This window comes from Natator depressus, chromosome 27 (genome assembly GCF_965152275.1).
Source record: "Natator depressus isolate rNatDep1 chromosome 27, rNatDep2.hap1, whole genome shotgun sequence".
Taxonomy (NCBI): Eukaryota; Metazoa; Chordata; order Testudines; family Cheloniidae; genus Natator; species Natator depressus.
Genome location: NC_134260.1, coordinates 14,397,221 through 14,416,913, shown reverse-complemented (window position 1 = coordinate 14,416,913; position 19,693 = coordinate 14,397,221). Strand labels below are relative to the sequence as shown.

Sequence of the window (19,693 nt, the reverse complement as noted above, 5' to 3'; positions counted from 1 at the left end):
GAGGGCCAGCAGCCCCTAGCGGCCAAGCCGGGCATTGCAGGCCCCCAACGCCAGCCACAGCCCTCCCCCCCCCCCCCCCCCCCCGCCCGCAGGCTTGCAAGCTGAGCTCTGACCAGCGGTGACACCAGCACCCTGCCCCCGCCAACCCGGCCTGGTGGTGTGAGCGCTCGCACTCACACGCCTGCCGTGCGCACAGACACGCCTGCTCCTTCACGCACACCCGCTAGGCCTGTGCAGCCCCATCCCCACTTTGGAACTGCTGGAGCACGGGGCCGGGCTTGCCGCGCCTGAGCTGCCGTGCGCAATGAGCTGGTTAACAGGGTTGCCCTTTAAAGTAGCGGCAGTAGAGCTGGCTGGGCAACGCTTCTGAGCACAGCTGAACGGGGCAGGGTCCGGAGCGGTTTCAGGCTCCCAGCAAAGTCAGGCAGCCATCCGTTACAGGGGGTGGATTTTTTTTGGCACCCTGAACAGCGAACACTTTATAAACATGAGCCTATGGCGAACAATGGAGAGGTCTGCCTGCAGCGCCAGGCTCGTCCTATGGCACACAGCCAGACTGCCCTAAAAGGCGCGGACCCATGCCTGGCTCTGCAATCGCAATGCTCCCAGCTCCCACAGAGAAGGCACAGCCGGGGCAGCTCCCTCCCGCCCTGCAGAGAAGGCACTGGTTGTTAGTCACTGTAGTTCACGCCCTCAAGGAGGCAAGCTGTGGCCATCACGGTTGGCATCATTTATTTACGAGTCACATACTCTAAAAATAACATTCCCTTGGTGGCATGAAGGTTTCACCGTGACTCAAAGCCACAGTTGACTTAGGCCACGCTCCGCTTGCTCACAGCCTGTGGGAATCAGTCAGCGCGGGATGCGGCCTGGAGGATCCGCGCCAGTGAGTCAGTGGCACGTGAGGTAAAATGCTGTGTCCTGCAGTCATGTTACCCAACTTTGCCATGAGTGCAACTGTCCCGGTGGGTCAAATATACTTGCAAGAGCCCAATGCTGCCATGCTAGTGCATGCGGCACGCCCCCGGGAGTGGATGGGACTTTTGCCCTTGCATAGCAGGTGCAGTATTGGGCCCTCAGTAATGTCTAACTCTCTGTCAGAGTCCTGGGCCAGCTCTACCCCACCAACTTTTGCCGGCTTAGCTCCCTCAGCCCGCGGTGTAATGAAATGGGTTCCCTGATTGCCATGGCTGTACCAGCAAGACTCAGTTATACCAGCAAGCAGGCGCTTTTGCTGGTATAGCTTAGTTTGCTCAGAGGGGCTGGAATAAGCTACATTGGCAAAATTGCTGAGTTTTTTACCAGAGAAAGCTGTGGGCACAGCAGAGCTATATGAGCAAAGCTTCTAAGCACAGACCTGGCTCTGAACTCTAGGCAGAAAGGCTGGGAGGGGGAGGGAAGTAACAGAACTCCTCCCACAGTAACAGCCCAAACAGCCTTGAATGGAGGGCTTGGGAACATGGGGAAAAAAAGTATTTAAAAGGGAGGGCAAAGAGCAAGAGCAGCCCCAATTCTGACGGAGCTGACTCCATGTCCAGGGAAAACAGGGGCCATTTCACACTAACTAAAATGCACTAGTTTGCAAACCCAGCAACCCCTCATGAACTTTAACCCTAACGAGTGGTTCCTGGGGAAATGCTGCCTCTTTATTCAGGCAAATCCTGATGAGGCTCTGCATAATCTTCCCCTTTCTCTCCCTCTGTCTCCTCTTTTTCTTCTCCTCCTCCTCCTCTTCCATTTCTCTCATTCTCTTCCTTTTCTATCTCCTTTTGTTTGTTTTCTTCTCTTTCTTTTTGGTCCTCTGCCTCCTCTCCTTCCTGGTATTCATCATCGTAATCGTAATCTGGAAAAGAAATCAGTGCAGGTTTCTTTAACAGAACAGCAGAGTTCCTGTCGACCAAGCACTGAGCAGAGAATGGAGCTGCACCTTCCAGGTGTGGAGGGCTCTTAATGAGGAGAGGAGCACCAGGGCTGCTGAGCTCTTCCACCCCATTGATACAGTCTTTCCTCCCCCCTCCCTTTTTTTTTTGGTCTCAACAGGTTAAATTCATCCCTGGAGTAAGGGCTTAAGTTGTAGGTCAGAGCTGGCAAGTTGCATCTGTTTGGAATTCATGTTTGCACAAAAAGAGGTGAACTCTGTTTAGTAACCCAGGGGCAGTGGGGGAGAATGTTGCTGGGAAAAGGGGTGTGGTTGGGTTCAAGGGGCATTGGTCTTTGCCAGTTCAGGGGTGGTACATTCAACCCAGAAGTGTGTAACAGGAGGATGTATATCAAACTAGTCATCAGTTACACACATACCGAGATTTACCCCGGCCCAAGATCTGCATGCCTAACTCTGAACAGTGCATACCCTGCAGGGTTTATGGGGGAAAGCTGGCTGTCAGACCAAACAGCACTCTAAGAATGAAGCTAAGATTTAAATATTAAATTGGCACTCTTCTCGTAATACTTAAATAAGTGGCATATACTGAAACATTTATTCTTATGGATTCAGATCCATATAGCTGTATAATAGTCACACATACAATATCCAGTATATATATATATTAAAAACATTGTATCCCTTTTATATTTTCATTTTATTAAATAACAACCTCAGACTCTGGGGCTATGTATCGGTGCAGGGGACTGCCCTCCCAGATCCAACTGCAGGAGCAGAGCCTCCTGTTGTATATTAATTGAGGATCTATTACACCTGAATTAACCACCCAGTTTGTGTATTGCAGATATATTTCAGTGTATAAATATGGGAGCCAAACTTTCAGGGTATTATGTGTAACAGACACAGTCTAAAATGGTTTCAGTTTTATAACATTTCAAATATGTTCACTTGAGGATCCATTTGAGTAAACTCTCTGCCATGGTGTTACATAACAGCTTCTCCCACAAGGGGTCCGTGGTGATCCTGTACTCTGTGAGACCTTGGATGGCCCTCCCCACTGCCAGCCTTAGACCAGTTTCACATCACTGCATGGTGATACTCCTGATTGCACCAATGAGTGGATCATGCCCTCTGCTTTCTTCCATGCTCCCCCCCTGCCCTGCCATAGCTGGAGCACTCACCAAGGACCCCACTGCAGACTTGCCTTACAAAATAACCTATTTATTATCTTTTTAAGGCGGGATGCTTGACACAGTTGTCAACTTTCATGCGGTAAATAAGCACCCCGACTTTCACACTAAGCCAAAAATCAGGCTAATCCCATTTCAAAATAAGGCCAAAACAAGCCAATCCCTAAGAACCCCAACACTCTATGTGACTAGATCCCCTCGGCATGCAGTCTGGGACTGGGGTGGGCCCGCTGTGCACTCCTGACTCTCTTCCCCCCTTGCCCCTGCTTGCCGGGAGCCAATCAAAAAAAAGAAGCAACAAGCTACAAGCCAAAAAACTAGCCAACAAGCAACTCACAAGCCAATTAAGCCAAAAACGAGCCATTTCTGCGTTTTTCCCTTAGGTTTGGCATGTCTGGTGCTCGAGTGGACTGTTTGCCTTCTGCAAGCAGTTACAGGGAAACTCGGGAAATGCTGCCACCTACAGCTCAAAGTTGATACGGCACTTAAATATCTAGCCATGGAACTCTCTGCGTCCTCCGCTGAATTCTTCCCAGTTACATCAACTTGTACAGCCTCAGTCACTGGCTGCAGCATCACACAGGTAACCGTAAGCATCCCACAGCTCAGGGCTATTTTTAAACTCTGTTCTGCCCCCATTGTGCTGGTGTAACCCCCCCCAGTGTCGACAGCAGTTACGTGTGTATGGAGGAAAGAAGATGCAATGGCTGCAGTAATCAAGTTGGGATTGAAAATTGTGGGTCACTGCACAAACACCGCACTGCAGGCTGTTGCCGCCCTGGCACTGACTCTTGTCCCGCTGCAGCGGCTCCCGAGGGAATGGAGTTATTCAGGTGGTGATGGGAAATTGGATACAGTTTATTTCAGGTGGATTCCAAAAGCCAGCTGAGCTTTTCCCTCTTTCTCTTTCCTGCATGTCTCATATCCATGCAGCATTAGGTACAATCACGTTTTGTAGCTGTCTATTTAGGTTCTTGCCAGGCCCATCACTGTGGTGTTGGGGCACTGGAGAAATTAACTTCTTTATAGCAGTCACTTTGTGTTTTGGAAAATGTCTTGTTTATAAATAGCACTAACGTGTTTTAAAGAATTGGGGCCAGATCCTCAGTTGGTGTAAATGATCATCGCTCCATAGAAGTTGGAGAGATGCTGATTTACACCAGCTGGGGATCGGAACCTCAGTGATAAAAAGCAAAGCCACCGTTCATAGCCAATTTATGGTTTCATATGTCTATACACAAATGCAAGGAGTATGGGGAAGAAACAGAAAACAGGGAGTATGAGCCATAAGCTAAAATATGACTCAACTGGCATCACAGAGATGTGGTGGGATGAATCTCGAGACTGGAATATTTGGATAGAGGGGTACAGTTTGTTCAGGAAGGGCAAGCCAGGGAACAAGGAAGGAGGTGTTGCCTTGTACATCAAGAACATATACATCTGTTCTGAGGTTCAGAAGGAGGTGAGAGGCAGACCAACTGAAAGTCTCTGGATGAAGATAAAAGTGGGGAAAACCAGTGGTGACACCACCATAGGGGGCTGCTATATAGACCGCCGAATCTGGAGGAAATGAGGGATGGGGCATTTCCAGAACAAACAACAGAAATATCCAGAACTCAAGAGCTGCTAGTAATGGGAGACTTTAACTACTCAGATGTCTGTTGGAAAAGTAATTCGGCAAAATACAAAATGCACAGTAAGCCCCTGGAATGTCTTGGGGACAATTTCTTGTATCAGAAGGTGGAGGCAGTAACCTGGGAGATGGCCATTTTAGACGTGATTCTGACTAACAGGGAGGAATTGGCTGCAAATCAGAAGGTGGAAGGCCATTTGGGTGAAGCGATCATGAAATGATAGAGCTACTGCTTCTAAGGAAAGGAAGGAGAGACAGCAGCAGAACAAGGACAAGGGACTTCAAGAAGGCAGACTTGAACACAATCAGAGAACTGGAAGATAAGATCCATGGGAAGAAAATCTAAGAGGAAAAGGAGTTCAGGAGAGCTGAGAGTTTCCCAAGGAGACAATGTTAAAGGCACCACAGCAAACTATCCTGATAGGAATAATAGTAAGAGGCTAATATGGCTCCATCAGGAGCTCGTTAATGACCTGAAAATCACAAAGGAATCCTACAGAAAGTGGAACCATGGACAAATAGGCAAGAGTGAGAACAAACAGAACAGCACAAGCATGTAGAGACAATATCAACAGTTTAAGGCACAAAATGAATTACACGTAGCAAGGGACATAAAAGGCAGTAAGAAGAGCTTCTGTAAATACATTAGGAGCAAAAGAAAGACACAGAAAAGGGTAGGTCTACTATTTAGTGGGGAAGGAGAGCTAACAACGGATGACACCAAGAAGGCTAAGGTGTTCAATGCCTATTTTGATTCAATCTATTTTGATTCACTAACAAGGTAAATTGTGAGCAGATAACTAACACAATACATGTTATCCACAAGGGGGAAGGCACACAAGCCAAAATAGGGAAAGAACAAGTTAGACAATATAGAGATCGATTCAAGTCGCCAGGATCTGATGAAATTTACCCTAAGGTACTTAAGGAAATAGCTGAAGCAATTTTGGAACCATTAGCAATTATCTTTCAGAACTCCTGGAGGATGTGAGGGCCTGGAGGACTGGAGCAGGGCAAACATAGAACCTATCTTTAAAAGGAGAAAAAAGAGGACCTGGGGAATTATAGACCAGCCAGCCTAACTTTGATACCTGGAAATATATTGGAACAAATTATTCATCAATCAGTTTGTGAGCACTTAGAGGATTATAGAGTTAGCTACTCCTCCAAGTGTCCTGTGATGAGGTAGAAGAGAAGGGGATATGCAAAACTTTCTATATTGTTTTACACACCGATTCCCAGGTGAATTAGTACCTCTTAAAGAGTCGATTCTCTCTGTCCTTTGTTCTGCTTTCAACTCTTCAATGAAGTCTTTGTTCGCATCATCTAAGGCCTGAAGTTGACAAGAATAATTAGTGACAAATCTAGACATGCAGTCACATGACAGGCCTATTCAAAAGTTTGTCCCATTATCATAGAATATCAGGGTTGGAAGGGACCTCAGGAGGTCATCTAGTCCAACCCCCTGCTCAAAGCAGGACCAATCCCCTCTGCTGTCCCCTCTCCCATCATTCCTTGCTCTTTTGGTGCCTTTAAAGCTACCTGCAGTGAAGAGCCTCTTTGCTCCACTCCTCCCCCTATTGTGATTGCACTACTCTCGCTAATATACTCCTTAGCACACTTCAGCAGGGATCATCCCTTCCTCCTTACACCCCCGTCCCACACAGCTAGCACTGTTTTTCCCATTTTTAACTAAACAATAGAGGTGGTTCCCCTGTGCTCGGAAACACACTTAACGGATCCCCAAACAGGCACACATTCATGCTGCAAAAGCACTGTTCTGTGTTTTGAAATACTGGGTGAGATCAGCCCTTTTTGTGATCTACTCCAATGAGATTATGAATCACCCGGAGGACTACCTATGCATGCAGACCATTGCTAGGGCAGCAAGCATATGTGCTGATAACATGCAAATCATGCCCCCCCAATTCATAGCCAATACCCATGATGTTCCTGTCATGAAGGTCATGCAGAGTAGCCTCTCCATGATATTTCAGAGAGGCCAGAACAGGGAGGCCATATTCAACCTCACATTCCAGTTGCTGGCCATGAGCTTGCTGGCATGCACCTGGATGCAATGAAAGACAGAATTTGACTCCTGGCTACACTGAAGTCAATAGAAGTTCTGCCACTGACTCCAATAGGTCCAAGATTTTACCCCGTATATTTCCAGCATTAGTTCACATTGGGACCGAGTTTTCTAACTCAAGAGGTTTCATATGTTTTTTATTTTGGGGAGCAGCTTGACAGAGGCTGCCTTGTTCCTCGTGTGAGACGTTTCATCTCCTAATCCCCCAGCTGCCAGCTGGCATTCTCTTCTTGCCCTGGGTCCCTGGCCCCACGGACCAGAAGTTGAGAACAACCGTGGTCGGTAACGTCTGCACATTGCCCCAAAACTCTTCTCTTGATTACAGTAAATCACTTACGATGATGATGGCCTGCTGAGCTGCATCGTTATGAATGAGTTTTGCCTTCTCAAGAGCTTTTTCAAAGTTCATAACTGCAGATTGGAAGTCTTGAAGTTTCACTGTAACAGACAAACAAGAATCCATTTTAATGCAGGACTAAGAACAAGAGGAAACTATTATGTTAGCCCAATGAGCCTGTCTGGAAAAGACTTTTGCTCAAATGAGACTGTGTGGGGTTGTTTGTAAGGCACAGACAGGTTTAATGACGCTGTGGAGTAGACTCACTGTCCGCCATCTTCAAAGCAAATTTTTCAACAATGTCTTTACCTTGTGCTTGTGCAACCAGCACACTAGCGTTGAGTTGCCACTCAACATCACCCTCCTCCTCCGCTGAACGGAGAGATTTTTCTCCATAATCCTGGGCCTCTGTTGCTTCATCGAGCTCTAGGTAACATCGGCCAATTTCATGGAATAACCACGTCTTCTCCAGGCTGGTTTTTGCCAGTGGGATCTTCTCCTCCCATCTTTACACAGGAAAAGAAAGTTACTTCTACTGCCCTAGGTTCAGTGTAATGTTGGCTCTTGGCTTTTTAAACCCTTAAAAGGGTTGCAGATGCTTCCATTACCCAAAGTCTTATTATGCTGAGGCCTCTTAGATGTTTGGAAAGAGAGCAAGTCAGAAAGTCTGGAAGACTCTGGGGGTTGGGTTACAAAGTCATTTACTCTCAGGGCTGCCGGTTTGAATCAAGGCAAGATCAATGCTTGCAACTGGAAATTGTTACCATCTGATGGCTGTCCAGTGGCCTGTCCAGTGCAGCTCCTCGTGGCGAGTGTCCACATCACAGCTGGCATTAGCAGTACCCCTTGCTGACAGCATAATTAAATACATGGACCAAGCAACACCCGTTTAATTGTAAATCTACTTTCTTACCTGTTATGTTATGAATGTTACGTACGTGTCAATAGCTTGCTGGAATTTGCCAATTCTGGCATAAACCCTGCCAATGTTGTCAAGAGCTCTGGAGACGGAATCTGGCAGATCACTGCATTGAAGTGAAAGAATGAGGTCTTCAAAGAGTCTTGCCCCTGAATAATCCTGCATTTTCTTAGGCTCCCTCTATATTCCCTTTGAGATTCACCGGTTCAGTGAGCTCACATAACAATGTCAGACAGCACTAAAGGAACACTGTCAGTTTGAAATACTTTTTACCAACTACTGTTCTAAGTACCACCTAAGATTACTGTAGCTGGAAGAGATAAGTGGGGGGAATGGGTCTGCTTTATCCATTTTTGTTTGTTTGTATTGGTTTTTTGTGCATTTGATAAGACACTTTGTGTGTGCAGTCACTTCCACAGTTCCCTCTGTGTAGTCAGTCAGTTGTGTGGATTTTCACATAGCAACATGGGCGAGAAAAGCATTTTGTATTTGGAAAGTGTACCATTTGTAGGGGTGAGTAACGGGCACACGTAGTACTTAAAAGTACTTTTAACTCATTTTTCTGTTCAATTAAGTAGATTTCAAGTTGATAGGGTGTGACACAGGGCCCATTTAAAATTGCAATGGGATATTGTGCTGAGATAGATGCCATGTCTCTGGTGGAAGTTAAAGAAACAAAGCAGCTTTTTTAAATCATTGAAAAGGAGAATCCCAGGGTCCTAGTCTGCATTCGCTCGCTCTCAGTAACCAGGCTCTGCTGTCCAGTGCTCTGTGTGAGCTATTGGTTAAAGCTAATGGCTACTCACTTTATAAGAATGCACCCTGTAGCGCAGCAAGTGTTCTTTACAAATGTTAATGACCTAACCCTCACTCCCCTCCTCTGATATGAACCAGTTTTACTATCCCCAGCTGACTCCGTCTCAGGCGGTGGGACTGTCTCCTTGCTGTGTAGACTTCCCAGCTGGGGCCAGCTGCAGTTGTCTAGTTGCTGCATAGACATACCCTAAATGCATTGCCCCAGGTCACACAGTGAGTGAACAGCAGAACCCAGATCTTCTCACTCCTGTCCTGCACTTTAACCACTAGAGGACGCTTCCTCCCTGCCTAATCACTGCACTGGCAGCAAAAACCCAAACGGGTCCAACAGGGACCTCCTTGCTTTGTGAAGTGCTCTGCAAAACTCCATTCGGAGAGGACAATATAAAGCCCATTCTGCTCCATTCTCTTCTGCCTGAGAGATCCTGCAGAACGTTTTCTGCAGGAGCGGATGGCTGTACCTACTGGGTACTGACGTAATGACTCAAATGAAAATGATTTCCCCAGCCAGAAAACCTATCAAGAAATCTGATTATAACGTTTTCTTAGGCGGAAGCATTGCCAGGGGTAGGGCGGAGGGCTGGGAATCAAGAGCCCCGGGTGCAAGCCCTGGCTCTGACATGGATTTGGTCTGTGTCCTTGGGCAGGACACACGCATTGTTCTGCCTCAGCCTCCCTGTTTGTACCATGGTGATGATGATACGTAAGTGGATACCGTGAGGGCAGGTAATGACTGGGTCTAGTGCCATCAGGTCCCCAGAAGAGCAGGGCTATAGAAATTCAAAGCATTATTTGAGAATTGCCCTTCAGTTAGGCAATGTGCCCTTCCCATCTGAACTCCTACCGCCACACGTTGCCTCCTTTCCCCGCCCATCCCAAGTTAACATCGGGCTTTAGAGCACTCACTTTTCCCTTGCGATCTCCAGATCCATCTTGTGACTCTGCAGTGCTGCCCCCATTTGCTCCATCTCTATCTGAGCGTTCCCAATGCAGCTGTAGAGGTTTCCAATCAATTCGTTCTTGTTGGGAATTTCATCATCAGACCAACCTTCGATTGTTTTTAGCACATGCTCAGCTTTCTTACAGCTTCCTTCAGGGCAGCTACTGGTCAACACTAGAAGCACAGAGAGAGGAACGCTCAGCACCAAGTGGGGCACAGGGACAGCTGGGGAGACACAGGGCCTGATTCTCCACTGTGTCTTTGGGGACTCATTTATACCTGTGCAAAATACTGCCACCAATGTAAGTCTGCTTTGGTACCATTTTGCACTCACTTTGCACAGGTGCAGATGAAAACCCCTAGTGCAGGACAATGGAGAATGAGACCCACAGTCTGAAGATGGGTTGGGAGAATCTAGTCGTGCGGCGGGGAAGCTGAATGTGTCATCTGAGAGTAAGTGCTAGACGCAACACCACTATGGCATCTCCTACAGGTCAGTCCATCACGCGGCTCTGTTACCTGTCCCAGCTTTGTGCAATGCTGTGGCAATTAAACCACCATACTATGCTATGGAGCTCTGTCATCTGCCACATTTGGGGGCAATTCTGTGGCAAGGAAAAGGAACTGAGCCTCAGTGATGACGACAGAGGTCTTATGGGTTACAAAGTGAACAGGACAAACACTAAATAGAAATGGCTTGGAGCCCTCTCTCCTCCCTTCCAGACCCTTCCCTGCAAATTCTTCATCCTTCTAGCCCTCTCTGTCCTTGTTACTTTTCAAAGAAGGTAGAGAAGAACCAATGCCCTGGCCTCGCCAGTGTCCCAGGCTGGGTGGGTCATTTGCTAAGCACACTGCATTTGCCTACAGGGTTCTAGTGTCCAAAGCACTGCTCTGTACAGTGCTCTGGGATGCCCTGAGTATAGGAGGAGCTGGAAAATACCCCAGTGTGTTCAATTCTATACTAGAAGTATTGCTTGGGAAAGGCAGGGAAAAGCATGACACATTTTTAAACCTGCTATTGTTAGGAAACAACAACCCTCTAAATGCAGGGCTCCTGCTGATCTGGTCTGTAGCTGCCCACTGTGAATAATATACACCAGTCACAACGCTCTTGTTGCTTCCATGTGGGACACCTACACATATCAATTTCTTCCATGCTCTTCAGGATGTATCTGGCAATTTCCGATGGCTTTCGCTTTCTCTCTGGGAGCCATCTCTGCTGCATGAGCTTGCGGTCTCTCACGCGGGCGTAGATGGGCTTCTGCTGCTGCCAGAATTCGGTGCGGGTGTCCAGGTAGTTAATGCCACCCAGGATCAGGTCCTCCACTGTCATCCCATACTTTGTGCTGCTTTTGATCAAGTCTGGAAATCAGTGAAAGGCAGAACCAGGAGACAGTATTAAAGGATCTGAGGAGTGAAGCCATGATGTGGGGGGGTGAGGCGGATGGGAACATTTTTAGTGCTAGCCCCAGACTGAGCACCCTGGAGACTAAGTCCTTTAATAATCCCCGGAACAGACACAGCATGGGTGGTGGCAGGGCAAGCTTCCCCCACCACCTCACCATCCACTGCTGTCATGCCTAAACCTGGCATGTAAGCATGACCCGTAAGAGTCAGTGTCCACGGCCCCTTCAATCCTTGTCTTCAATGGTGAAACAACCCAGGAGAGGCCCAGTGAGCACTAGTGGTGGTGAAGTTTGGTGACCTGGACACCTGTCCCACTCGGCCATAGCTCAAGATGAGAAACTATCTGATTCACTTATAGGGTAGACGGCACCTTAACGGAATGTAGGCATCCTGGATTGCATGGATTGTCCCCATGGAATACTGTGAGAACTTTTAAAGTCTCAGAAGATAAGATGGACCCATGTAAGTTATGAAGACTGGTAACATAACAGGAGGTAACAGGGGACTAAAGCCTCTCTCCTATGTTCCTGGGGAAATATTTCTCAAGAAAACTAATTAAACAGGGATGCATTTTCTGCCCAACTCAGAAATCTGATCCTTTTCTGAATCCCACATCTTAATCCTTAGCAGCAAAACCATGACATTGACCAGTCCAAAGCAAAACTGGTGCCTTCAACTTAATTCAACACTAGTTTATCTAATCAACTATGACATTTGTACTTAAAATAATATAATTTCTGCTTTTTATTTTGATTGGCATTAAGGGCTTTGGGCCGGTGTTAGTGGATAACTGAACTGCTTGCTACAGAATGCTGCTATTTAACTAATAAGGAAGTATAAAGGATAAAATGTATTTAGACATTGTTACAAACACTGGTCCTGGAAACTTGAGTAACTTGTATAAATCTGGATCACGTAATTTGTAGGTTTGGGACCACTGCAAACCCTAGCATGTGCTACTCAAGGGGTGATCCATCCCCTGGTGGTCATATGAATAACAGAATGAAAGGAAAACGTGGATTTGATTGAATCAAGAGGAATAATGTGTTATATTTAGTTAAATACAATAGAGAAAGACCTTCATCCTTGAGTAGTTTCTCCAGGTAGGCCTTGTCAACATAAAGCTCTCCAAGAAGTTGCCGTTCAGTCTTTTCATTCCTGATGGGCTCCACTTTACTCTGCTGCTTTTGATCCTTTTTGGGAGCTTTGACCTGAAGTTTCTGCTTCACTTTTTTGCTCTGCCGCAGAACAAAACAGAAGGACGCAGAGGAGAGGGATACTGACACAAGCAGAAAGGGCTAGCTTTTTTTATTCATGAAGGAGAGAATGACACAGGCACAAGACCAGCCTGTTAATCTAGTGGGGATCAAAGTTCAGATCCCAAGCACCCCCACGCACTCGCTCCCTAGGACAGCAGCTTTATAAAAGCAGGAGTTCTGCCCCTTCTGAGAGATAGTGTCTTGCACTGCTCTTGAGTGACTCCAGCTGACCAGTGCTAGACTCAGTGCATGCAGGCTCCTGGGGGTGGGGCATCCAGCCCTCCACAGTACAAGAAAGGGTGTTGGGGGGAAGATCCCCCAGGCCTTCCCATCCCAAATCCTAATCCAGGTTCAAAACACACCCATAATAAATACATCCTGGGATGGCTCTACAGGTTAAAGTTACTGTACTTCTCCTAAGCACATTCAGCCACGTATTCCCAAGTGGCCACTGATGATGGCGGCCTCTATTTCTGGATGCCCAACTTTAGACACGTTGGTCCTGATTTCCACAGCTGCTAAGCAGCCACAGCTCCAACTGGAGTCAAAGGACTCGGCAGGACCTTGCGAAAGTCAGGCCCTTGAACCCTGACTTTCTGCGGAGTTGAGCACTCACTGCTCCCGCTGATGTCAAACTGGAGCTGTGGGTGTTCAACGCTCCCAAGGAGCCATGTGCCTCAAGCTGGGCACCCAAAAATTGAGCCACCCAAAATCCGTGGCCACTTTTGAAAAGTTTAACCTTAAAGCAAGTCAGACCAAAGTAGGTGCTACAGATTGATCATGGCCCCCGATCTCCCCACTGAAATTGATGGAAAGTACTCATGTGAGTAAGGCCAGCAGAATTTGGGCCCATAGCTAGACACAAACACAGATGCTCTTAATGTCCTCTTTCCTGTGTGATAGTCTGTTTGAAAGCAGTGGGAGTTTTGCTGGTGGAAAGGCGCCGATCAGGTGTTCAGTTTCTCCTTGGCTGGTGCTCTCTTCCGATAGAGCTACACAAAATGTCAAGGAGAAGGCAGAACTGTCTGCCACGCATGGCACACTGGGCTGACCCCAGAACTAGTTCTACTGATACAGCTGCAGAAAGTCTCAGCCATTTTTTCCCCTGGTTGTGCCAATTCACCAGAGAGCATTTAGCATTGTGGTATCTCTAGTGAGCTTCCCAAGAGAAAGTGGTTCACACCATACCTCTGCCTGCCTGCTTAAAAAGCAGAGGTCCCCTTTGTTCTCCAATTTAACTGAGGAAGGACCTGCAAACAGAGAAAACATGCTTGTGAGCATTCAAGAACTGCAACGCACAGGCCCTAGAGTGTAACACGGATGTAAATGTGCTAGGCCAGTAATGCTCTGTTAGAAACAAACCTGTGCACTTATCGCGGCATTTGAAATATGTGGCAAGTTCTGTATCCCTCTCTTCGGTCTAAGAGCAGGAATTGCAGCTCGGAGAAACAGCTCAGCTGCATGTCTTATTAATAAGAATTATTATTGTGGCCCCTATGGTAGCATCGAGGGGTCACAACCACAGATCAGGGCCCCTTTGCACTAGGCACTGTACAAATACAACAAAAAGACAGTCCCTGCCCTAAAGAACTTACAATCTACCTATAAGACAAGAGACAACCGGCCAGTTAAACAGGCAGATGGGGCAGTACCAGAATGGGATACCAGGACCTCCACCAGCCCAGAGAGTTATTTCTAAATCAGATTTGTCAATATTTAGAGCAAAATGCCCCACTCTCAACTCTGCCAGTCTAACTGCATGCAGGCAACACACAGCTTTGGCCAAGCCAGAAGGGGGAAAGGAGAATCAGACACTGTTCTAATGAATCTCCTCAGGTGAGAGAGTCAGGACAAGACTACCTAGACCAGCCTGGGAGGAGTTTCTCAGACTATCTAGCTAGCTGTTCATGGTCTCCATTGCCGTAGTGTCCAGAAGCCTCCCAGTTACATGAAAATACAGCTAAAATAACAGTTGTCTCTTGCTTCTTTCCCAGTCTTGAGAAGAAACAGCTTGATTGTTGATTAGCATGTCTGTTTGCTTTTGTGGGTGGGTAGGTGTACTGTCTGTCCAAGTCTCTGTGTTCTGTGCGTGTCGGGGAGGCGGGTGCCATCATTCTATGTCTATGTGTGTCCTGTGTGAGTAGGTGTTGTCTGAAAGTTGCTGTGGTGTGTGTGTGTCCATAAGTGGGGGTGTGATGTATGTCTGTGAATAGGCATGCTGTCTGTCTATGAGTGGGTGTACTGCATATCCTTGTGAAGACATTATTAAGGGAATGCTAAGTGGAAGAAATTAGTTTTATATCTAGCTCTGAACACTAGAAGGCCTTAGATCACTTTTGCCTCTGGCTGGATTGAGTTCTAGTCTAGGTCTAGCTCCTATGAAAGTGTTGCCTCTCCCTACTGGTTGTCCCAAGCAGATCAGCTGTCATGGGAGGTCAGGGTCACAGCAGGAGATGTGGTTTCAGGAAGCTGAGATTAATTTCACTGAAAGGCTCTGAACATCAGGACAGAGACCTTGAAATGGATTCTGTAGTCAGTGGGGAGCCAGTGTAGCGAGAAGAGCAGCAGGGTGCTAAGCAGATGCGCTTCTGCGTTTTGAACGAGCTGGAACATTTTCAGAGTTTGGGGCTTTGTTCGTACATGTAAGTTGCAATAATCAAGCATAGGGTAATGACTGCACGGATCAGGGGGTCCAGGTCGACACCTGAATCTGTATTACTGGGGGGTAATTAGATACTGTAACAAAATATACATTTGGCCAGTAACACAGGTTGGACCCTATTGCGAATTCCCTGACCTCAGCTGAAAATGGCAATTATGCATGTGATTCAGGAGGCCACCAGATCTTCCTGTGCAATGTCCTCTCATTCTCTGAGCACGTGAGGAACTAATATAATATAGGACCACAGCTACTGAATTGCCTGCTTTGGGATACGCTTGCATTGTCAATAAACTGTAACATCTTACTTCCAACAGAGTTGTCAATCGCTTCCTGAGCTTTCTGAATTCCTAGCCTGAATTCCTGTAGTTCTGGACGTAGTTTGTGGCCTCGGTGATAATACACTAGTGCAAATTCAAAGTCGCCCATGGTGTACAGGGTCTCAGCCTTTTGGTAAAGCCCCTGTAATGAAGGAAACAAACAGTCTGAATGTAACACATAGAACAGCTCCTAAAGCAGTGAGGAGAGTGCTACGGGCCATCTCATCTCTGCCAAGGATAAAGCCCGATCCTGCAACCATGACTCCGGTGAGTTTCCTTCACTTCCTTGGGGTCACTATAAGGGGAGGGGTGCCAGATCAGGCCCCTGTTGCTGTCAGACTGTAAATATTTACAGCTGTTTATGTGATGCTGGAATAAAGCGTGAGTGTGTCCAGTAAACCTCAACTGAAACTAGAGTTTCCCTGTAGAATGTGGGATTTTCAACTGGATAGAAGAACAGCTCTCCAGACAACCCACTGTCCTGAGAACACAGGCAGGGCTTGCACTGAGCACATGCAACACAAGGGCAGATTCAGCAACTCACCGGCAGCTCTGATCTCATATTCTGGAGCAGGAACAAAGAGTGGGGAAGAGGAGACTAACAACCCACTGCTTCCCCCCTGGCTTCTTGGGGTACGTCTGCACTGCAAAAACAACAAACAAACAAACAAAGGCCACAGCAGCAAGTCTCAGAACCTGAGTCTACAGACTTGGGCTCGTGTATGGTGCTAAAAAGAGCAGTACAGACAATGTTCCCACTCAAGCTCTGAAACCCAGTCAAAGGGGGTGGTCAAAGGGCCTGAGCTCCAACCTGAGCAGGAATGTCTACACTGCTATTTTTAGCACAGTAGTTCAAGACCTTTGACCACAAGTCCATAGACACAGGCTCTGAGACACCCTGCTGCTGCTTTTTTTTTTTTTTTTTGCAGTGTAGATGTACCCTTGGTGCCCCACTCACTGAAGGCCAGCCCTAGGTACACACCAGTCCCTTGTCCCCTAATGCTATTTACCTTGGAGAATGTTTGGTCATTTTGAAGAGAGGCTTCTGCATCTCTCAGGGAATTTTCTGTGTCCCCGAGTTTCAGGTAACACACTGAACGGGCGACCAGCCCGTGCTTATCCCCTGCTTTCACCTGCAGAGCCTGGGATGCAAACACAGAGAAGCATTCAGTCACAGAGGTGCTGGGCTTGTCAGCACAGGAAGCACGCACCGGCACCTGTATTTGATAGAACCTGCTGCACGTCTGTGACGCCCTCCCAGCCAGGATCTCCATGTGATTCCCAAGCATTCATGAACAAAGTCTCACAACCCCGGCAAGGGGTAAACTGTATCACCCCTTTGGTGGTAACTGAGGCACGTGACTTGAGAGAATCAGTAGAAGAGGCAGAAATAAAACCCAGGACTCCTAGCGCCCAGGCCCCTGCTCCAACCTCTGGTCCCCACTCCTTAGAGAACTGGAGAAATAACTTTGCCCTCATTAAATCGCTCTGCCCTGGCCATTCAAATCATGGAGGGAAGTAAGTTGTGGTTTGAGGTTGTGGTTTGAGGTTCTGGTCCCGGCTCAGGGCTGATGAGGAACACTGACATGTGTCACTGACCGATGCAGACATTGGGATGACACCATGGCCCTCCCCTCGTGGTGTCACTACTTCTCCGCATTCTCTTGTGCTCTGTCCCCACATCCCCACATGATAGCCCTTTGCTCCCTTGCTACGTCTCCTCCCCACATGTGCTATCTCATCACACTGCATCCCCTCATCTCCCCAGGCCGTGTCCTCGCATCCCCTCGCTCCTGTGCACCACACCCCCCGCCACACGCGTGTGCCATGTCCCCTTGCTCCTGGGCACCACACCCCCCACCACGCGCATGTGCCACGTCCCCTCGCTCCTGGGCACCACACCCCCCGCCATGCACGTGTGCCACGTCCCCTCGCTCCTGGGCACCACACCCCCCGCCACGCGCGTGTGCCACGTCCCCTCGCTCCTGGGCACCACACCCCCCGCCACGCGCGTATGCCACGTCCCCTCGCTCCTGGGCACCACACCCCCCACCACGTGCGTGTGCCACATCCCCTCGCTCGTGTGCACCACACCCCCCGCCACGTGCGTGTGCCACGCCCCCTCGCTTCAGGGCACCACACCCCCCGCCACGCGCGTGTGCCACGCCCCATCGCTTCAGGGCACCACACCCCCCGCCAGGCGCACATGCCACGTCCCCTCGCTCCTGGGCACCACACCCCCCACCACGCGCATGTGCCACGTCCCCTTGCTTCAGGGCACCACACCCCCCACCACGCGCATGTGCCACGTCCCCTCGCTCCTGGGCACCACACCCCCCGCCACGCACGCGTGCCACGTCCCCTCGCTCCTGGGCACCACACCCCCCGCCACGCACATGTGCCACGTCCCCTCGCTCCTGGGCACCACACCCCCCGCCACGCGCATGTGCCACGTCCCCTCGCTCCTGGGCACCACACCCCCCGCCACGCACGCGTGCCACGTCCCCTCGCTCCTGGGCACCACACCCCCCGCCACGCGCATGTGCCACGTCCCCTCGCTCCTGGGCACCACACCCCCCGCCACGCGCATGTGCCACGTCCCCTCGCTCCTGGGCACCACACCCCCCACCACGCACGCGTGCCACGTCCCCTCGCTCCTGGGCACCACACCCCCCGCCACGCACGCGTGCCACGTCCCCTCGCTCCTGGGCACCACACCCCCCGCCACGCACGCGTGCCACGTCCCCTCGCTCCTGGGCACCACACCCCCCGCCACGCGCATGTGCCACGTCCCCTCGCTCCTGGGCACCACACCCCCCGCCACGCACGCGTGCCACGTCCCCTCGCTCCTGGGCACCACACCCCCCGCCACGCGCATGTGCCACGTCCCCTCGCTCCTGGGCACCACACCCCCCGCCACGCGCATGTGCCACGTCCCCTCGCTCCTGGGCACCACACCCCCCGCCACGCACGCGTGCCACGTCCCCTCGCTCCTGGGCACCACACCCCCCGCCACGCGCATGTGCCACGTCCCCTCGCTCCTGGGCACCACACCCCCCGCCACGCGCATGTGCCACGTCCCCTCGCTCCTGGGCACCACACCCCCCGCCACGCACGCGTGCCACGTCCCCTCGCTCCTGGGCACCACACCCCCCGCCACGCACGCGTGCCACGTCCCCTCGCTCCTGGGCACCACACCCCCCGCCACGCACGCGTGCCACGTCCCCTCGCTCCTGGGCACCACACCCCCCGCCACGCACGCGTGCCACGTCCCCTCGCTCCTGGGCACCACACCCCCCGCCACGCACATGTGCCACGTCCCCTCGCTCCTGGGCACCACACCCCCCGCCACGCACGCGTGCCACGTCCCCTCACTCGTGTGCACCACACCCCCCGCCACGCACGCATGCCACGTCCCCTCACTCCTGGGCACCACACCCCCCGCCACGCGCGTGTGCCACGTCCCCTCGCTCCTGGGCACCACACCCCCCGCCACGCACGCGTGCCACGTCCCCTCGCTCCTGGGCACCACACCCCCCGCCACGCACATGTGCCACGTCCCCTCGCTCCTGGGCACCACACCCCCCGCCACGCGCGTGTGCCACAGTCCCACATCCCGTCCCCCAGCCCCGCGCCTGGCCCTGTATCAGCACCCCACTGTCGACCCCCCACCCCCAGCTACCCGGGGGGGAGTGTCAATGTTCATGAATATTCATGAGCGATGTGCATAATCAGCCCCTCACGTTGGTGAAGCTGGCCAGCGCCTTGCTGTGCTCCCCGCGCCGGCTGAGCAGCGCCCCCTCGGCCATGAGGCTGGGGAAGGTCCCGCTCAGCCCCGCGCCCTCCATCGGCCCGCGCCGCCCGCCGCCGCCCGGCGACCGCTGCCTGGCAACCGCCGCCGGACTTCCGGGGGGCGGGGCCTGCTACACCCCGCGGGGCCCCGCCCCCGCGGAGAGGGGGGGGCTCCTCGCGCCCCGCCCCGCGCTCTGCTGCCCCCCCCCGCTCCCCCTTCCCTGCCCCCCAGCTCCCCCTTCCCTGGGCCTCGGCCCTGCCAGCCCTCCCGGGCCCCCCCTTCCTTGCCAGCCCCCCCCGAGACCCTCCCTTCCCTGCTGGCCCCCCGGACCCCGCTTCCCTGCCCCCCAGCCGCCCTGGACCCCTTCCCTGCCAGCCCCCCGGCCCCCGCTTCCCTGCCCCCCAGCTCCCCCTTCCCTGCCCCCCAGCCCCCCTGGACCCCTTCCCTGC

At 50.9% G+C, this 19,693-nt stretch overlaps 1 protein-coding gene across 1 annotated transcript; it reads right to left on the bottom strand.

The window, feature by feature from the left end:
* Window positions 1-717: 717 nt before the first annotated feature.
* ODAD4 (outer dynein arm docking complex subunit 4) lies at window positions 718-19,337 on the bottom strand. Its single transcript, XM_074940730.1, has 12 exons — window positions 19,195-19,337; window positions 16,462-16,593; window positions 15,440-15,593; window positions 13,661-13,722; window positions 12,292-12,451; window positions 10,944-11,168; window positions 9,773-9,980; window positions 8,070-8,156; window positions 7,441-7,637; window positions 7,132-7,232; window positions 5,960-6,038; window positions 718-1,843 (listed from the first exon to the last, which is right to left on the bottom strand). The coding sequence occupies exons 1-12, from the start codon at window positions 19,297-19,299 to the stop codon at window positions 1,647-1,649; spliced, it is 1,707 nt and encodes a 568-aa protein (XP_074796831.1). The 5' UTR covers window positions 19,300-19,337; the 3' UTR covers window positions 718-1,646.
* Window positions 19,338-19,693: the final 356 nt, after the last annotated feature.